At 39.3% G+C, this 16,539-nt stretch overlaps 1 protein-coding gene across 4 annotated transcripts in view; it reads right to left on the bottom strand.

The window, feature by feature from the left end:
• PXK (PX domain containing serine/threonine kinase like) overlaps positions 1-16,539 on the bottom strand; it is a 33,151-nt gene that overhangs the window by 8,422 nt on the left and 8,190 nt on the right. For all 4 annotated transcript variants that reach the window (XM_030956634.1, XM_030956635.1, XM_030956636.1 and 1 more), the window contains exons 2-16: positions 16,353-16,403; positions 15,642-15,689; positions 11,328-11,514; positions 9,359-9,436; positions 9,112-9,185; positions 8,201-8,275; positions 7,281-7,385; positions 7,021-7,122; positions 6,210-6,371; positions 4,802-4,919; positions 4,284-4,362; positions 2,156-2,204; positions 1,275-1,352; positions 774-860; positions 85-154 (exon numbers count right to left, since the gene is read on the bottom strand). In XM_030956634.1, coding sequence (XP_030812494.1) covers positions 85-154; positions 774-860; positions 1,275-1,352; positions 2,156-2,204; positions 4,284-4,362; positions 4,802-4,919; positions 6,210-6,371; positions 7,021-7,122; positions 7,281-7,385; positions 8,201-8,275; positions 9,112-9,185; positions 9,359-9,436; positions 11,328-11,514; positions 15,642-15,689; positions 16,353-16,403 — 1,363 coding nt within the window. The remainder of the gene's footprint in view (positions 1-84; positions 155-773; positions 861-1,274; positions 1,353-2,155; positions 2,205-4,283; positions 4,363-4,801; positions 4,920-6,209; positions 6,372-7,020; positions 7,123-7,280; positions 7,386-8,200; positions 8,276-9,111; positions 9,186-9,358; positions 9,437-11,327; positions 11,515-15,641; positions 15,690-16,352; positions 16,404-16,539) is intronic.

Below are 16,539 nucleotides of genomic sequence, written 5' to 3'. Positions count from 1 at the left end.
CCAATCTTTTCAGACAGAAGATGACAGGAATAACAGAAAACCTGACACAGCTGTGTAGAAGCAAATTCCTCTCTCTGTAGTTACCTGAGTTATTTGAGTTGCTGTATTTGGCTGAGTGCTCTTCCCCACTTTCATTGGCAGAACGTTTTGACTTCTTTAAAAGGGAGCAGAGAAAATGGAAGATAGCAATGAATAATCACTTTCTATGAAAGGTAAGGATTGAACTGACACACAGATTTGTAACAGCCACCCACTGTATCACACAATGCTTTTCAATGCTCAGCATCCCCCTCCCCATAGCCAGCACACACTGACGTGGTCACAAGAGCAGCAAGGCTGTTCTGTGCTCAAATATCTCCAGCCAGGCCCCAGGGAACTCCAGTGCCCTCGGACCACAAGGGAAAGGAAGGAAACTGACACACACACCCCTGCCCAGGAAAGAAGAGGAACACACACAGTGCTGCAGGCTCCAGCACCTCCCCAGGGAATGGGACAGAGCAGAGCAGCTCCTCTGGGTCTGAGCTGTTAACCAAGACTGGTTTGTTCAGCAGCCTCAAACAGGCTGCACCAATATGCAAGTCAGCTAGCACTGTAACTAAAACTTTTTAGTAAATCTATTCCTTAGTTAAAGAAGAGAAAACAACCAGGAAGTAGTGCAGAAAAACACAGGAAGGAGTAGAGTCATGTACATATGGCTAAACCTGTGCATGGTAAACATTACAAAGAGAAACACATCTTTTTCTGTGGGAGAAAACTATTTAAAGATTGCTTACTTTTCGTGCCAAGATCTTCCTTTTCTTTTTTTCCTCTTCAGAGCCATGATGAGATTGAGCTCTTGTCAGCCTTCTGTGCTGGTGAATCTGCAAAATTAAGGAAAAAATAGAAAAAGACCACGGTAAAATCTCAAATGTTTGAAAACAATGTCTGAGGTACAAGAAAACACATTGTAGTCACTTTGTTTGGATTCCCTTTTTCATTTCTAGCTCTTCCTTTACTGTTTCTGGTAGAGAATGGAGACTTGTACTGAAGTTAAAATGATCCTCTAACTTGGGAGCCACTACCTGTGAAACTGCAACTCTTAAAACAGTGAAATGCCATATAGTCAACACAACAGCTGTTATACAACCCCTCATATTGCATTTTTGGGAAAGCAAATCTGCTGGTGAAAGCCTTTATTACTCAAAATCGCTTTTGAGTAAAAACTCACTTTCTGGATGCAAAAGTGATAAGAGGAAATTAAATGTCTGTAGGATATAAAGAAATGTAGACCTTACCAATTTCTGTTCCTCTGTTAATCGCTTTTCTATGCATTCCTTGGAGATTTTCAATGCCTCTTTTAGCTTAGTAGGAATCTAATACAGAATGGGGAACAAAATCATGGCACAAGATGTGATAAAGGAAAGCACAACTTCACTGATCAAAACTCACCATTCATCAGATGACATTTCTCATCTAAAGCCCCAAGATGTGACACTACTCCTTTAGTGAAGCAGAAAAGACCCTAGATCAATGTTTTTCTACTCCAAATCTAGCTACAGATCAGCAGGGACAAAGAAACACCAAACCCTGGAAGGGATACTCTAAAAGCAAGGATAGATAACTACTTTGAGACTCCAGTCACATCCCCCAATTTCTGTAAGGCTGACAACACAAGACACAGGGCACAAATCCTCCAGGAGAAGCCCCAGGGGCAGCTCCCCAGTGGGACCAGGGCACAAATCCTCCGGAGAAGCCCCTGGGGCAGCTCCCCAGTGGGGTCAGAAGTGGCCCCTGAAATGCCCCAGTGCTGGAGCTGGCAGCAAGGTGCTGATGGTCTCAGGTAGCAGAGCTGGCTCCCAGAGGGGCTGGCAATGGCTGTGCCATGGCATTTCCTCTCACTGCAAGGGACCTGCAGGGCACAGAGCCTCTGCTCACACAGAGCATCACCATCAGCCACACAAACGGGCTCCAGCTCAGCAGCTGCCCCTGAACACCCCTGGGTCACATCCAAGGGGTGGCACAACATTCTCAGGGACAGGGTGGCAAAGGAATCCAAACACTGATGGCAACAGCCAGAGGCAAATCAAGCCAGATCTCCTCAACTCCCTCTGTCAACAGGTAGCTACCCACACCCTGCCACTACCACAAACATCAGCAAATCAGTGTTCAACTCTACCTTAAACTGTGGTTTCTCAGAGTTTGTTAGCAGGACATCACTGAATAATCTGTGAGTTGATAAAAAAAAAAGTATTATTATTCCCAAGAGACAGGCAAAACCAGAATAAGAATACTACTGGCACTGTTCACTTAAACCCCTCTTTTTCCCTTTGCTTCTCAGTCCTCAACCCTTGGCTGCAGATTTCTATGTACTGCTTCTTATTTTCTAAGCACTGCTGTAAGAGTAGCAGCACCCAACACTCAGAATGTAACCACTACTTATGGCTGAGAAAACTGGTTTGTGTGAGCTATTCTGAAAGGGGATAGAACAGGTACAGTTATCAAAGGCAGAGAAAGGTCCCCCCCAACAGAGAATACCTTTTCCTTAAAAGCATATGGATTTTTTATTTTAAAAAAATTTCCAGGGACTTTATTTTAAATTTCACCAAAACAAAATCATAGCTCTTGTTAAAAAAAACTTCTCTTAGCACAACCCTTGTCTTAGAATTAACAAGGAACATGTGAAAGATCAAGTGAACTTCACATTTGAAAATATCTGCATTCTTGCCTGTCCTCTACAAAAGGCAATTAAAGCAAATACTGTAATATTTTTGGCTCTCCCCTCTATGGTATCAGCAGAAACACAATAAATGATTAATCCTTTTCCATCCAAAACAAAGACACTAGAGGGCAATGGTAGTCTGAAAATAAACTGGTTAGCCCATTTCAAGATACTTTGTCCTGGAGAACATACTAGAAAATTGTCACAGAGAGACCTCAATCTTGGCTCCAAAATAAATAATTCTGAGTTGCTGTTCACTATGGAAAATTATCACAGGCATATAGTAGAGAAAATTAATTCACATCTAGAATCAAGTTAATTCAGGAGAATGAACAATTTAGAAATAAAGCAAATTTTAAAATACTTCAAAAATCCATGAAAGTTCATCCTTATTTACAGGACTTTCTGACCCTTTCAGATTACATGTTCTTATGGCTATAATAAATATATATTTCAATTCTAATAATTGCTTTAAATTACATTAATTGCATTGCATAGCTATGTAGAAGACTTTTGTAAAGAGTATTGGTATGAAGGGAATGTAGTATAACATCTTCCACATAAAATGCAGCTGGGCATAGATTGCTTATTCAGCATCTTTAAACACCTGTATATTTCTGTATTCACAGTTTTCCTATAGTATTTCTACCTGCTTGCACTGTTCTGTCTACCTCACACCTCAAAAAGCAGAGGAGGGCAGGAGAAGAAAGAATTGAAGGCTGCAGTGACTCTTCCCAACCAAGAAATCTGAACCTGAGAGCAGGCTCCAAATGCACTGCAATCTGTGCTGTGAGAGCAGACCCAGATTTAGGTATGGTCAACCTGCCATTGAGGGGGCCCCAGCTACAGCATCTCACATTGAGAACTAATGGAAGAACCTCCCACCAGAACTGTGGTTCCATGCTCAGTGTGCTGGTGGCATGTCCCAGCATGGGGACAGCAATTTCCCTGGAATTCTGTGCCCTAACTGCAGGCAGGGTGGCACTGCAGACAGGTGTGGTCCCCACTCAGGGGCACCATGGCAGTGCTCCCTTTCTGCATCCTGGCCTTGCCCCCCTGCACTGCATACTTGAAAGGCAGCCTGTAAGGAAATTTATTCTGTCTATGCTTCAGCGAATCCCTGAGCCAGCCCTGCAAGAAACCAGAGAGAACTTCCATTTTACATTTCAGACCCAGAGCAGCTCTGAATGTCACTGCTGAGCAAAGCAAGAGACGTATTTCACCAGTGCTAAGTGAACAGCAGAACCTTCTGAAGACAACATGCAAAAAGACTCCTTATTGTAAATCATTTAAATCAATCTGTACATGATCTCAATCATGCTTGGATTACTTGAATGGCTGGATTAATTCAAATCATGCTAAATAAAGTGCATATGTAACAGCTCCAACACAGAGAGACAAAGAAACATTAAACACACATATTAACAAGGGATGGGTTCTAGAAAGCCTACCAAGCTTCACTTGGGATACATCCCTCAGAAGAAGGAGCAAACCTTTCTAAAGAGGAACAAGAGCAGAAAGTTTCTTCCTCCTGAAATAATTAAAAACATTGCTATGAGCATAAAACAACTTGAACAGGACTTACGGCATCTGTAAGAGCCGGGAGACAGTTGGCATCCCATTCTTCAGAGCTTCACAAGTCAGAATGGACTCCAACACTGACACTGCCAAAGAAGGAACAAGAATTAACACATTTTTGCACAGCAGGATAGCAAATGATTTAGAATGGACGTCTGGCACTGCTTGTGATGCTCCCCTAAGTATTGCATAAGGCAAGCAGTGATGAAGCTCTGTGGCATGTGGGTTTTATTATAGCATTACTATTACACATAGAAGCTTTTCAAGAATGTTAGACATGAGGCAAGGGAATCCAGGCATCTCATTACTTGCTAAACACTGCTTTGTCACTCACCTAAAAAAGTTTTACTCATGCATCAGATATATTTGATGAAGAACACATTTTCTATTTGACCAAATTGCTAATTCTTTCTGGGCACAGGGTGCAAAGATCTCAGGCTGTTATTTCACAGCCCTTCAGCTTAGGTAAAGTCTAAGAGTGCACCCAGGCAGCTGTGACTGAGATGTTCTGCCCTGCATACTAACCAACAAACACTGATGGAGCAGGGGGGAAGCTCTCCACTGGAATGGTGTCTGGAGGTCTTCCATAGGTCATTTCATACAGTAAGTGTCCAAAGCAATGAACATCAACACCCTCTAAAGTCTGTGGGGGAACAAAAATAAAATAAAACCACAACTTGTTAGTTTTTCACAACTGGTTAACCCAGTGATCTTGCATGTGAAGACAGAAAAGAGGAACCATTAAGGCAGTTCCTAACCACAACCATTTCACTGCATAACTGTAGCTCAGATGAAATCTTCATGCTACAAGCTACAGCAGCCTCTGTTGCCTTTCTGTACAAGATGGTACAAATAGGAGAGCAGTGTAGTCATGTTCTGTAAAGATGTGTGAAGTAGCAAACTGTTCACAAAGCAGTTTAGAGATCTACACACCAAGAGAAGTCCCAACCAAGCACACTTTCCTGGCTAAGTCAAACAGCAAAGAATGAGATTCATAAAACAACCAGCTGTCACTTTACAGGGAAGTAGATAAAAAGATGGGAAAAACTGCATACCAAACAAACCTAGGAGAGTCTCTTTTGCTCCTCCTTAGGTTTGTGCAAGCTGTACATACATGCTGAGCTCCCAGACAGCATATTTCCAAGATTTCTGAATCATGTTTAAACAGAAGAGGTTCCTCTTACTGTAAGAGGCTTTGATGGCACTAACAGATTTGGACTAACCATGAACTTGTGATCATTTCTTTGACAACACAGTAGAACTTGTTTAGCAAGGTCAGCAAGCAGCTCTCTCGTGATGCTGCACAGAATTTATTACAATGGGAGCCTAAAGGCAGGGAATGATGTTACTGCAACAGGGCAAATTTGTTTTCATATTTTTGCAGTTAGATAAATATTTTGCTTTGTAAGCCTGCAGTCAAACAGACACCCCTCAAACAAATAAAAATAACCTTTTAATAGCTAGAATCTTCAAGCATCTGATCAATTTTCACAGTCCCCACCAAAGATAAGGCTGATTACTGCTCCCAGCTAAGCACAAGTAAACAGCTGTGCTCACTGTACAGACATAGAAGTGAAACTGTAGTAGACAATATGCAAATTCCTATGAAATACAGACAAGGGTGGAAAGAGATCTTAAAACAATTGCACTTTACCTCTATTTGTGCTGGCACTGTTGTCATAAAAACACTCCCCTGCACTCCCCCTCTACCTGCTTCCCTTTGGCCTCAGCCTCACTCCAGTGTGCTGCAACAGAGCTGCTGTGCAGCCAGACAGTGATTTGGGGGAAGAAAAAAAGCAATTTGATGGAGCAAAGCTCAGATTAAAAAAAGGGGCTTGGAAGAGGATTTTTCATTCTAGTCAGTTCTCCACAAACAAAGGCTGAGAACAAAGATTTGCATAAGAGTCAGATGAATTCCTTGTCTGAGCCTTACATTAATTTTCCGAAACTGGGAAAAGTATGATCGATAAAATGATGGGAGTCCCAACAAGGAATTTTCTAGATCCAGTAACTTGCAGGTATCCCCATCCAGCATCACATTGGCAGAGTGAAGATGGCCATAAGGAAATCCTTTCTCGTGGAGGAATTTCAATACCTGAAAAAAATGGAATAGAGAAGCACTATCACAAGATGCTCTGATGATCTCAAGACTGTAAGATCATCAACTTAAATGCTCCAAGACTAAAGCAGACACATAATAAATGAGACCCCCATTTGGAATGCTCACTCAACTTGATCTTCTATCTACATCCTCTTTGGCTGACTATTCATTCCCATTTCACTGGTAGCACTTTTCACAAAACAAATATTTGATGCTGATCCTCAAAGCAGGCTTATGGACACCTCCCAAAGAGATCTGGAAACTAAAATTTAAAATTCTGCTGAATATGATAGTTGGAGTAAAAAAAAAAATTAAAAACACGCTAAGAACCATGAATTTATGGTACATGTTCTGCAGGCTATGAGTTAATTCTTTCCCTTTTTACACAAGGAACAGACTATATTATCACCTTTCTCCCATTTAAGCTCCATGCATATCAAGTGCATTTTTTGGGGGGGTCATAAATGGTCTCACAAAAATATATCTAAATTCAACTCAGCAGATCTCAATTTACATTTAGCTTTGAAGTCTGCTGCTGATATAAAGCTCGTGTACTCAGAAATGTGTCCATTTTCTGTAGTTAGGCCAGCTGGCCTCCAAAATAATAAATCAAAAAAGCTGGCAAATAAAGAAAAAAAATTACCTCTAATATTTGCCTTCCATATGTTTTTATTTGCTGAAGTTCAAGACCTTGAATTTTTTTAGGATTGCAATACTTCTTCAGGAATGGGTCTTTTGGCTTTGCCTTTAAAAGAAACAAACAAATCAAGTATCATGCCCAGAAAAGTCATTATTTGTCTTAGCTTGCTTAGCAATTGATGGCAAACACTTTTATAAAAAACATGAATGGTTATTCCAGCATAAGCTGTGCCATTTGACTTGGGGGTAGGGGGAAGATGTTACCTTGTAAATAAGGTCCTTTAGTGTCCCTTTTTCACTGAACGGTCTAATAACCAGCGCTGAAGATTCGTTGGCAGTGGCAAAAGTGATTTTGTAAATATAAGGATGCTACCAAAAGAAGAAACTGAAGGTAAATTTTAGATGATGGATTTTTAAAAATCATTTGCATTCAATTCACAAGTAAGAAAAAATCAGTCTGAATTGCATATTTAAAGTAGTAAATTGGATTCTGTCAGTGGCATGGAGTAACTAAAATGATTCAGTCTTAACCTGGAGTAAATGCAAAGAAAACTTCACAAAGACATTATTCAATTAACATATAAATTAAAAAAACTATTTCAGCCAGTCTTTCATATGCTTAACATCCTTAAAGAGAGACTCCAGAGACTCCTTTTGTAGTCAAATGCCAGTTTTTCAGGCAGAGATGTCTACTGGATTTATAATGTGGCATTTCACAGGAGCTTAAATTGTACACCCTCCACTGCAGCTCTACTAAGATGCTCCTGCCTTGAGTCCAAAGAACTGAAAAAATAATGAAACTTGTTCCACTGCCTCATCCACTGCTGCCTGAGAATATGCCAGCTCACAGGTTGGCAATTACACCCAAACAGCACTATCCTAACAGCCTGAAGGTGTTGAGGAGATTAAATAAAAGCTCATGATCTCACAGTACTGCACAAGAAGAAAAAAATCAAATCAACCACAACATTGAATCTCCTGTAATAATCCTGCAGGATTAGTACTTGTGCTGAGAACATGTTACTTCTTAGTATATGAGAAATGTAATTAAAAGGTTTGCAAACCTTTAATGAAAGCAAGTCTAAAATTACAAACTATGCCAACTAGGCTACATGTGCTTTTCCAAGATCAGTCCTTGACACACACTTTTGTGCTAGCACAATTTAAAAATCTTTAGTACTCACAGAACAGGAGGAAAGAAGTTTCACAGCATACTGTAAGTCTCTGTCAGACAAGTATTTATCAGGGCCAAGATCAGCCTGGAAGTAAATAGGAAAAGAATAGCATCATAATACATGTTGCATTCCATACAGAAAATGTGATCAATGTTCTACCCTGGTAAATTAGGACACATGTTTGAAGGCATATTTTGAAGAGCAAGCAAGAAAATTACACATACAAAATGAAACCTGAGGAGGTTGAGTAAGGCCATACAAACATCCTGACCATAAATAAGTATTACTGCCTCTTTCCTTCCACAGACCTGACATGCATTACTACCACTTGAATGAACTTTGCCAACCCTAAACTGGGGGACTGTGTACATTAGGAACTGATAAGGCACCTTCTTCCTCTGCAGCAAGAAAAACTTCCCTCCTCCCACTAAAGCCTCCAGGCTTTAGTGACATCCATGCTCCAGTGAAGTGTCACAAATAGCTGTGCTCATACAACCAACAGGGTAACACATTTCAGCACAGGAGCAAAAGCAACTCTCATTAAAGGAGCAATTCATGCCCCCCTCACCTATTAACTTATCAGTACAACTAAAGATCTGAGTAGGAAAACCCATGACTTTAAAAAGTTCATCTCATTATTTTTAGTGAGCACATTTATATTATGGTCAACAGCCACATCATGACAAGTACAGAATCCTGAGGTGCAGGTTTGGGAACAAGTGACCAGGCACAGAAACTTCCAAACTGGATTTGCCACCAAAGGAAAGAAATACAGGAAATTCCACACCACACATCTACCTAAGGGCTTCCTCAAAGCCTGAGCTCTTCGATCTATCTCCCCATCACTCACACATGGTAGTCAAAATCAAACTTTGAGTGAAATTGAGAAAGACTTAAGCATGAAATTAAAGCATAGATACCCAGCTTAACACTAGCCGTTCCTTTGGTTGATTCTTAATTTTCATTAGGAAATATTTCTTACGTATTCGCCAACCTACAAAAAAAAGTAAAGAAAAAATCAGCAGGGGCTTTAATTAAACACTGCAAAATCACACAGCTTACAGGCAGGACAAGGTCTGTAAGCAAAGACAGTACTGGAATCTTAGGACAATTCTCATAGTTGGGGAAAAAATCAGAGAAGTTTTCATGCACACATGCCCCTCTTACCTATATCTTTTAATGGTTCAACTACTTCCCACTTTGGCTCTGATCGGAAGAACATTGAAACATGCTGTAAGGCAATTTCTGGAAAGAAAAAAAAGGAGACAAAGAGGGAGAAAAAGAAGGAAAAAAATTTAAATGTTTTTATGCACTGTATAATGTAATTATCCACATATGAGGTAAGATTCAATGCCAGAAGGAAGCCTTCAGGAATTCAGACTAAAAGTCAGCAAAATCAATTCAAAAGGAAATCAGATAAAAACACAGTTAGAGGGCATTTGCATTTTTAACCTGATAACTCAAATCCAGAGAGAAAACAGAGAAAGCACTGCTTGGAAAACTTAGCTTCCCCATCTCTATTCTATCTGTACTGGATCTACATTTCCAAGTCTAAATCACAGCTCAGATTTCCCACACTAGGTGTACACAACATTAGAATATCAAATGTTCCTGCTGCATCTGTAGAAGTGCTTTTATCTCTTTGACATCCATCTATGTTGCTATTACTAAGTGTAGTTTATGTAAACTCTTTAGTTCTGTTTCACTATAGGTTATTGTGCCCTTTTCTGTGCAGGCAGAGGTATTTGGCCAGCTATCATGAGCCTTCATACATTTTGGGGGCCAAGGGGGAGGACACCCATCTGGTTAGTGAATTCTCCCACAGCTGGGAACACAACTGGTTTATTCATGAAGTGACTTGAGGGGAAATCTCAATGAGAAGTGGGGGGAGAAAGGGAATCATGCCAAGGGAATCATGGCATAGAAACACAGCAAAAAGGTAAGGATGTTATGATCTCTCTGCACTGTATCTTCTTCCTTTAGAAATATGCTAGAAAAAAAGTGTAATAGATATCATGTCTCTGCTCCAGTATTTAGGAAATGACAAAGTGATGGTGTCTCTAAAGTCCATAGGCAATGATGTGTGTCACCAGCTTCCCAGCAATTTGCAGGAAAAACAATCTTGATGAAAGTGCTCAAAATTAACACAGAAATCACAACACCTCCTTGAGAATTTAAACTGCTTGCTCAGCATTAGCCAGACAAACTGCATCCTTAGAGAGTCACTAATAATTTACAACTCCTGCACAGCTTATCACATTGGGAAATGTGCTCTGCACTTTGAAGCTGAAGTTACAAGAATGTTACATAAAGAGAGAGAAAATAGACAACTGAAAAGGAAGCAGTGAGTTCCTGCTTCAGTAGGCTCTGCTTCCAAGAAAACAAGCTTTGCATTTTGCAAAGAGTTGGTTTGCCTATGAACTAAATTTGTGGAGTGGGTTTCATCACTAAGAGGAAGTTTTTTCAGTCGGTAAGACAAATATTTATTGACATCCAATGGCTGAAGCTGAAATAAGACAAATTCAAAGAAGAAACAGTTAGTAATGAAGAAACTGATCACTGGGATATCATTTTAAGGAATACAGTGACTTTCCAGTATCTGTGGGAAGAGGGTATCTGCTTAGTCTAGCCTTGAAAAAGTACTCAACCTAGCTCAAACAATTAGTTCTAAATTAGCTCACACCCAAACCAAGAGCAGGAGCTAGACAAGATAACCACAATTATTGAAAGATTCACTGTTCAGAAAATGGGCTGTTTTAACAGAACACTAACAAACTTAACTCCACCTTACCCTCTGACAGAAAAATTCTTTCCCAAAAGCAATTCTTTTAATTTATTATGAATTATGAAAAGTAGACGTCGCTCTCACCAACCCCCCCTCCTCTAAGTTCTGCTTATACAGATCTTGACCCTCTTCACTCCACTGTGAAATAACTCAAATATTTATATTTGGCAATCCCAGCAGGATCCATGCACAGAGCTGGAGAAGCCTTATCATAAATAATCACATGCACAGTAGGATAATTTTGAAGATTGTTCCCCCCATGCTTCAGTGTAGATCCTGGCCAGCATTCACAGAAGATACACAGCACACACTGAAGCCAAAGTGAAGCACAGTTTTGCATTTCCTACTTACCAGTGTAATTTACAGAATAGCTGTTTGGGTCCAGGAATTTCTTTACCAGTTCACAGTTGGACAGTATGTGATGGGTGGTAATTACATCCAGGTAGGCCTGGAGGCCCTTCTGTCTTTCAGCAATGAATTCACGCTCCATATTTCCAATCAACTTTTTTGGAGGAAGAGGTAGACTTAGAGTTGAGATCTTAAAAAGAGAGGAAAAATTACTAACCCTGCTCTCAAAATACCTCAAGGATATAAAACTAGCAACGCAGAAAGCAAAAGTTTCTCAGCCGCAAGCTAACTACTGGATAACTCTCTTTGTATTGTGTATCTACAAGCTTTTCTATTTTTCCTAAGCACTGTTATCAGAGTCAGATGACAGCTCACATCCCACTGTGAAGAGATTAGTAAGTGGAACAACACTGAAAATACAAGGAGACAAATTTTTGCTAGTGAGTCATACACTTAAGATCACTACCAGAAACTTTCAGATACTAAATAACTACAATTTTCAGCCAGGTTCTTTCCATGATGTACTTCTTCCACTGCACAAAAACAATTCACACCTGATCATTTTTTCTGGGTAAGATTTATGCTTTCTTATTTCATCAAGTGCAGATTAGTAACTTTCATCTGCCTCTATGTATCTGTAGGTAATGTTAAGCCCTATTAGTATTTTAAATATGCAATTTCATATACGGTGCAGATTTCCATTTTATCTTCTGAATTTGTTCCTGTACATTTTTTAAACATCTATACATCCTTCAACCCAGAAGCAGCTGCAATCTACCAGGGGATGTACACTAATTGTATTATACTGACACAAGAGATCCAAAACTTAAGGGAAAAAATCAGAGAAATCCTTCAAAATAGGACAATGAAAAAAATTCAAAGCCTTGTGTAACTCAGATCAAAGAGATGATCTTTAGTGTTTAGATTCAATTACGTCATGTGAATTGCCAGAACACATTTTTTGTGTTGTTAACACATCGTTGTCCTGCAGATCAAAGCACCTGCCTTGGGTAAGCTGAATCTCCCTGGGAGTTATCTTTAAGAATTGTGTGTTGCAGGAATCAATTACACCAGATGCAATAACCTCATTTCTAAAGCAAACAGTTCACCAGGGAGAAGACTGGAACTTCTGGTGTTTGAACAACTTTCATTTTAACTACTGGAAAAAGTAACAGATTAGTTCAACAAACTGGGGCAGAAGGAGCATTCCCCTTCCTTTCCACCTCCTTCATTTGAACACAGGAGTTGTCCTCTGCTAACTTTAGTACTCCTCCTACTTCTCATTTTCTGACTTCAAATTATGGACTGGAAAAGAGCTATAACTATGTCTGAATTACAGAAACTATTAATAAAAACCAGGAAAAAACTAAAAGCAACCATATATCACTTACAGCCAGTAATTCACCAAATTAGTTTTAGCAGTAGAGGCAAACAGAACTCTCTTTTGGCAGACCACTCATTTCAATTAAAAACTGAGTTTCTAAACAAGAACTGAGTCCTCTTCTAGAATTATTCACTTAAAAAGCATGTCAAATAATCACCTTTACCTTCTTGACCTGACAACTAGTTACCATCAGAGAGAAACTGACTCTAATTCACATGTTTTCCAACCACTATAATTTGTTTTAAAACTTATAAATCAGACTTCTACTATTTTTCAACAGAAAGTAACGTTCAGGCCCAGGTTTTGGCAGCTATCTGCCAAAACACACAGCACAGCACAGCAAGAACACTCCAGCACAGAAGAGCACCTCACTGAGGGCCTGACCTTGCAAAGACCTCACATGCTTTCAGACACCACTTCTCAGCTCACCACTGGAGCCAGGATGGGAAGAACCAGGGAATTAACATTCTTATCTTCAAACCACAGCCTGCTGAGGAATGTCTGTTCAAAAGCTGCAATAAAATGCTTCACAAAAGCCAGATATCTTGCTGTGAATTCCAGTACTTCCAGTACCAGCACTTCACTTGACAAAACAGAAGAATGATCTCCACTGATCTCTGTCAAATAAGTCAAGAGGAAGAAATGCAGAACTGACTGGAAGAAGCTTTTCAATCTGGTACAATTGAGATTTCAGGGAACCTGTCTTGAAATTTTATGATACAAATCAGGGTTACATATATATATACTTCATTTTTTCCAAGGCATTTGGCAGGACTGCATTCTCTAGCCTAGACAATTTTTAAATTATCAACTCTTACTATAGGTAGTACTAGATTAAGAACAGAAAATTTGCATTCCAACTCAACCGCAGCTGTGCTCAAACACATCCACACAAACACACAGAGAAGTCAAGTATGCCACAAGAACTTGGAGAACTTGGGCTTTACACCCAAAAGAAGCTCCAGCAGTTCTTTCAGCAGATCTTTAGCTTTGAAGGAAAAAGATTAGGGTTTGGTATCTTCTTTTTTGTTTGGAGTTCTGTTTGTTAACTCTAATTTCAATATACACAAGGTGAGAGCTTAAAGAGTTTTAAAACACATCACGGGACCTGAATATTGTGATGGAATATTGTTGTTTAGAGTTTTGGATGGAAACATCTGAGAAGTGGTGTTGTCTTAATGGATGAGGAAAGTTCAGCTCCAGCATCACAAAGAGTAATTTATAAAAAACTCTGAAACAGTGGGAGAAAACCACTGGAGGAGACCAACTGCTAAAGCACATGGCCTGCTAATTTAGCCACCATCTCATATCCTCCCAAAAAAGTTAGAGGTAGATTTTGATAATTCTTTTTAATGTTTTCCAGTCATCCAAGCAGCTGACATTTTTGTCCTGGATCTTAGTTTCTCTTGTTTCAAATTTCCCTTTTGTCCCACTCTGCAAAGTTGCTATCAGATAATTCCCTGGACCCTCCACTTTTATCATCCACCTCTATTTCAGATAAAAAGGCTTTTCCTTTCTAAACTCCATCACACATAACCTATTTACCTTCACTTAATAGATTTTCCACATAGGCCTAACTTTGCAGTACCTGTCATTTCTGGATTTTAAGTCTTAAAGGTCCATTGCCTTCTCTACTAAAGCTGCCTCATTTGAAAGGTAAATGAGAAGGCAACAAATCCTTTTCATGCCTTAACACATTCTGTTCCCCCATGGTTAAGAGCAGCTTGTTATAGGTGGCTGCAAAGTGAACTCTTCCTTCTTTTCAAAACTGTCACAAATTTTTTTCTCTGTGATTTCTATCAAAACTATGATTAGACCACAATGACCCCAAGGTACTCTGATGACCAGTACCATCTCAACATCTTGTGTTCCCATGGGTGTTTGTCTAATTTTAGATCTTGGATGTCTCTGGTGCAGGAGACACTCTGTATTGCATTTATTCAGCACATCACAGAGAAGGTTTCTAGGTCATGATAAAAGTTCCTACGTGCTACTGCACATTTAACAGAATAATTCCACAAGGCAATAATAGGAATAATTCCACAAGGCAACCAGGCTGCATCTGTTGAATTATGACTGATTTGCCCTGATCCACCTGCAGCAGAGGAAGCAGTCACAGTGGGCTCTCAGAGCACACAAATCAACACCCTTGCAGGGTTTTGCTCACCAAAGTTCATCAAGCAGATAGCTGACTTGATTTGGGGAGGAGGGAGGAAGCAGTATTAAGCTCTTGAATTTATGAAACACTTAACAAGGGAAAAATTTTAAAGTCACAAAAATCTATCCTTAAATTGTGCTGTTCACTTTTTATCCTGTTTGGCCAGTATGGAAATCTCAAGCAAGGAGTTTGTCTCCTGTAGATGTTAATCACTGCTGCTTCCCCCCTGTTCCCAAACACATTCACACTTCTGCTTTTTCCCACACAAACTAAAAAGAAAGAATTGTCCTAAAAAGCAGAAGAAAACACACAGTAAGTCCAGTGTCTGACCAAGGAACACTCCTCAGTGACACAGAAAACCATCACATGAGAAGCAGCATCTGGTAGTGCTTTTAGAGGAATATAAATAATGAGACACATAGCACTTCAATGCTGAATTTATAAGGTTGGTATGTGCCTTGGCTTTCTCCAAGTCAAAGGAGGAACAAATAAAAACACATAAAACCGGAACAAGTCACAGGATTGAAGGGAAAGATTCAGTATCTGCCAATTTCCTCCATTTCTATATAAATTGATCCTGTTGATGTTAAAAGTCAAATTTTACAAGAGAAAACTAGGAGGAATAAGTACACATTCATGTTACATTTGAAGTCACAGTTTCTCTTTACAGCTAGGCAAATTCTTTTATTTTTTCACCACTATATATAAAAATATCACAATTCTGAATATATTCTTCTAATGACATTTTTATTCATATATGAAGAGTGAAAATTACCTGCAGGCTATTATTCAACAAGTCAAAGTCACTATATCGCCTCACAATCTGTAAAATAAAATACAAAGTTCAGGAAACAAATTACTTTTTCCATTAGAATTTTACTCCTCAAAATCCCATCAGAGAAAATTAATTCCCATTTACAATCATCTTCTTTTGCAATTTTTGTACAAATGCCTAACTGCTGGATTTATGTCACATTGCCAGAGAGCAAAAAAGGGTCTTTAATCACAACTTGATCAGACAGAAAATGCATTCCTAAAAATTATGTTAAAACAGTACTTGTGAGCAAAGTTGCCTGCAAACAAGGCATTTTTGCCATATCAGATGTAACAACTTTTCATGCTCATCTTCATTACTACTTCTTGGTTTCATTGGTCTCATAAAAGCAGAGCTGTGATTTTAGCACTGAGAAAGGCAAATTGGAATTTCAGATTTTAAAACTATGGTTGTACCAACACACAGTAGAAACATAGGACAGGCATTTTTCCTAGAATATCCAGAATAGCAGCAGACAACATGCCTTCTGTAGCTGGCAGCAATACTGTTTTTCTCTTAGTTTTGACCAAAAGAATTCAAGCACTTCATGTTCTCAATTTCAAATCAACATTTCTCTTTCCAGCTCAAATTTTAAAAGCTAGGAATAGGCAATTTTCAAACTTTTCCTAAAAAAAGAATCCTGGTTACATGAACTACAACTTAAGAAATTACCTGCCAACTGTTTTCTGTTGAAACTCCTCTCTGGACACGGATTATGTATTCCTAATAAAAGGAAAAAATCATTAGAAATGAGAACTAATGAGCTGAAGAAAGTTATTAGGCACTTCTTCAAATAGGACAACAAACATTCAAATGGAGTTCAAATGGAGAAAATTCAGATCCAGCACCTTGGGGAATG

Source organism: Camarhynchus parvulus, chromosome 12, assembly GCF_901933205.1.
Source record: "Camarhynchus parvulus chromosome 12, STF_HiC, whole genome shotgun sequence".
NCBI classification, from domain to species: domain Eukaryota; kingdom Metazoa; phylum Chordata; class Aves; order Passeriformes; family Thraupidae; genus Camarhynchus; species Camarhynchus parvulus.
This window is presented reverse-complemented; position numbering and strand designations above follow the sequence as displayed.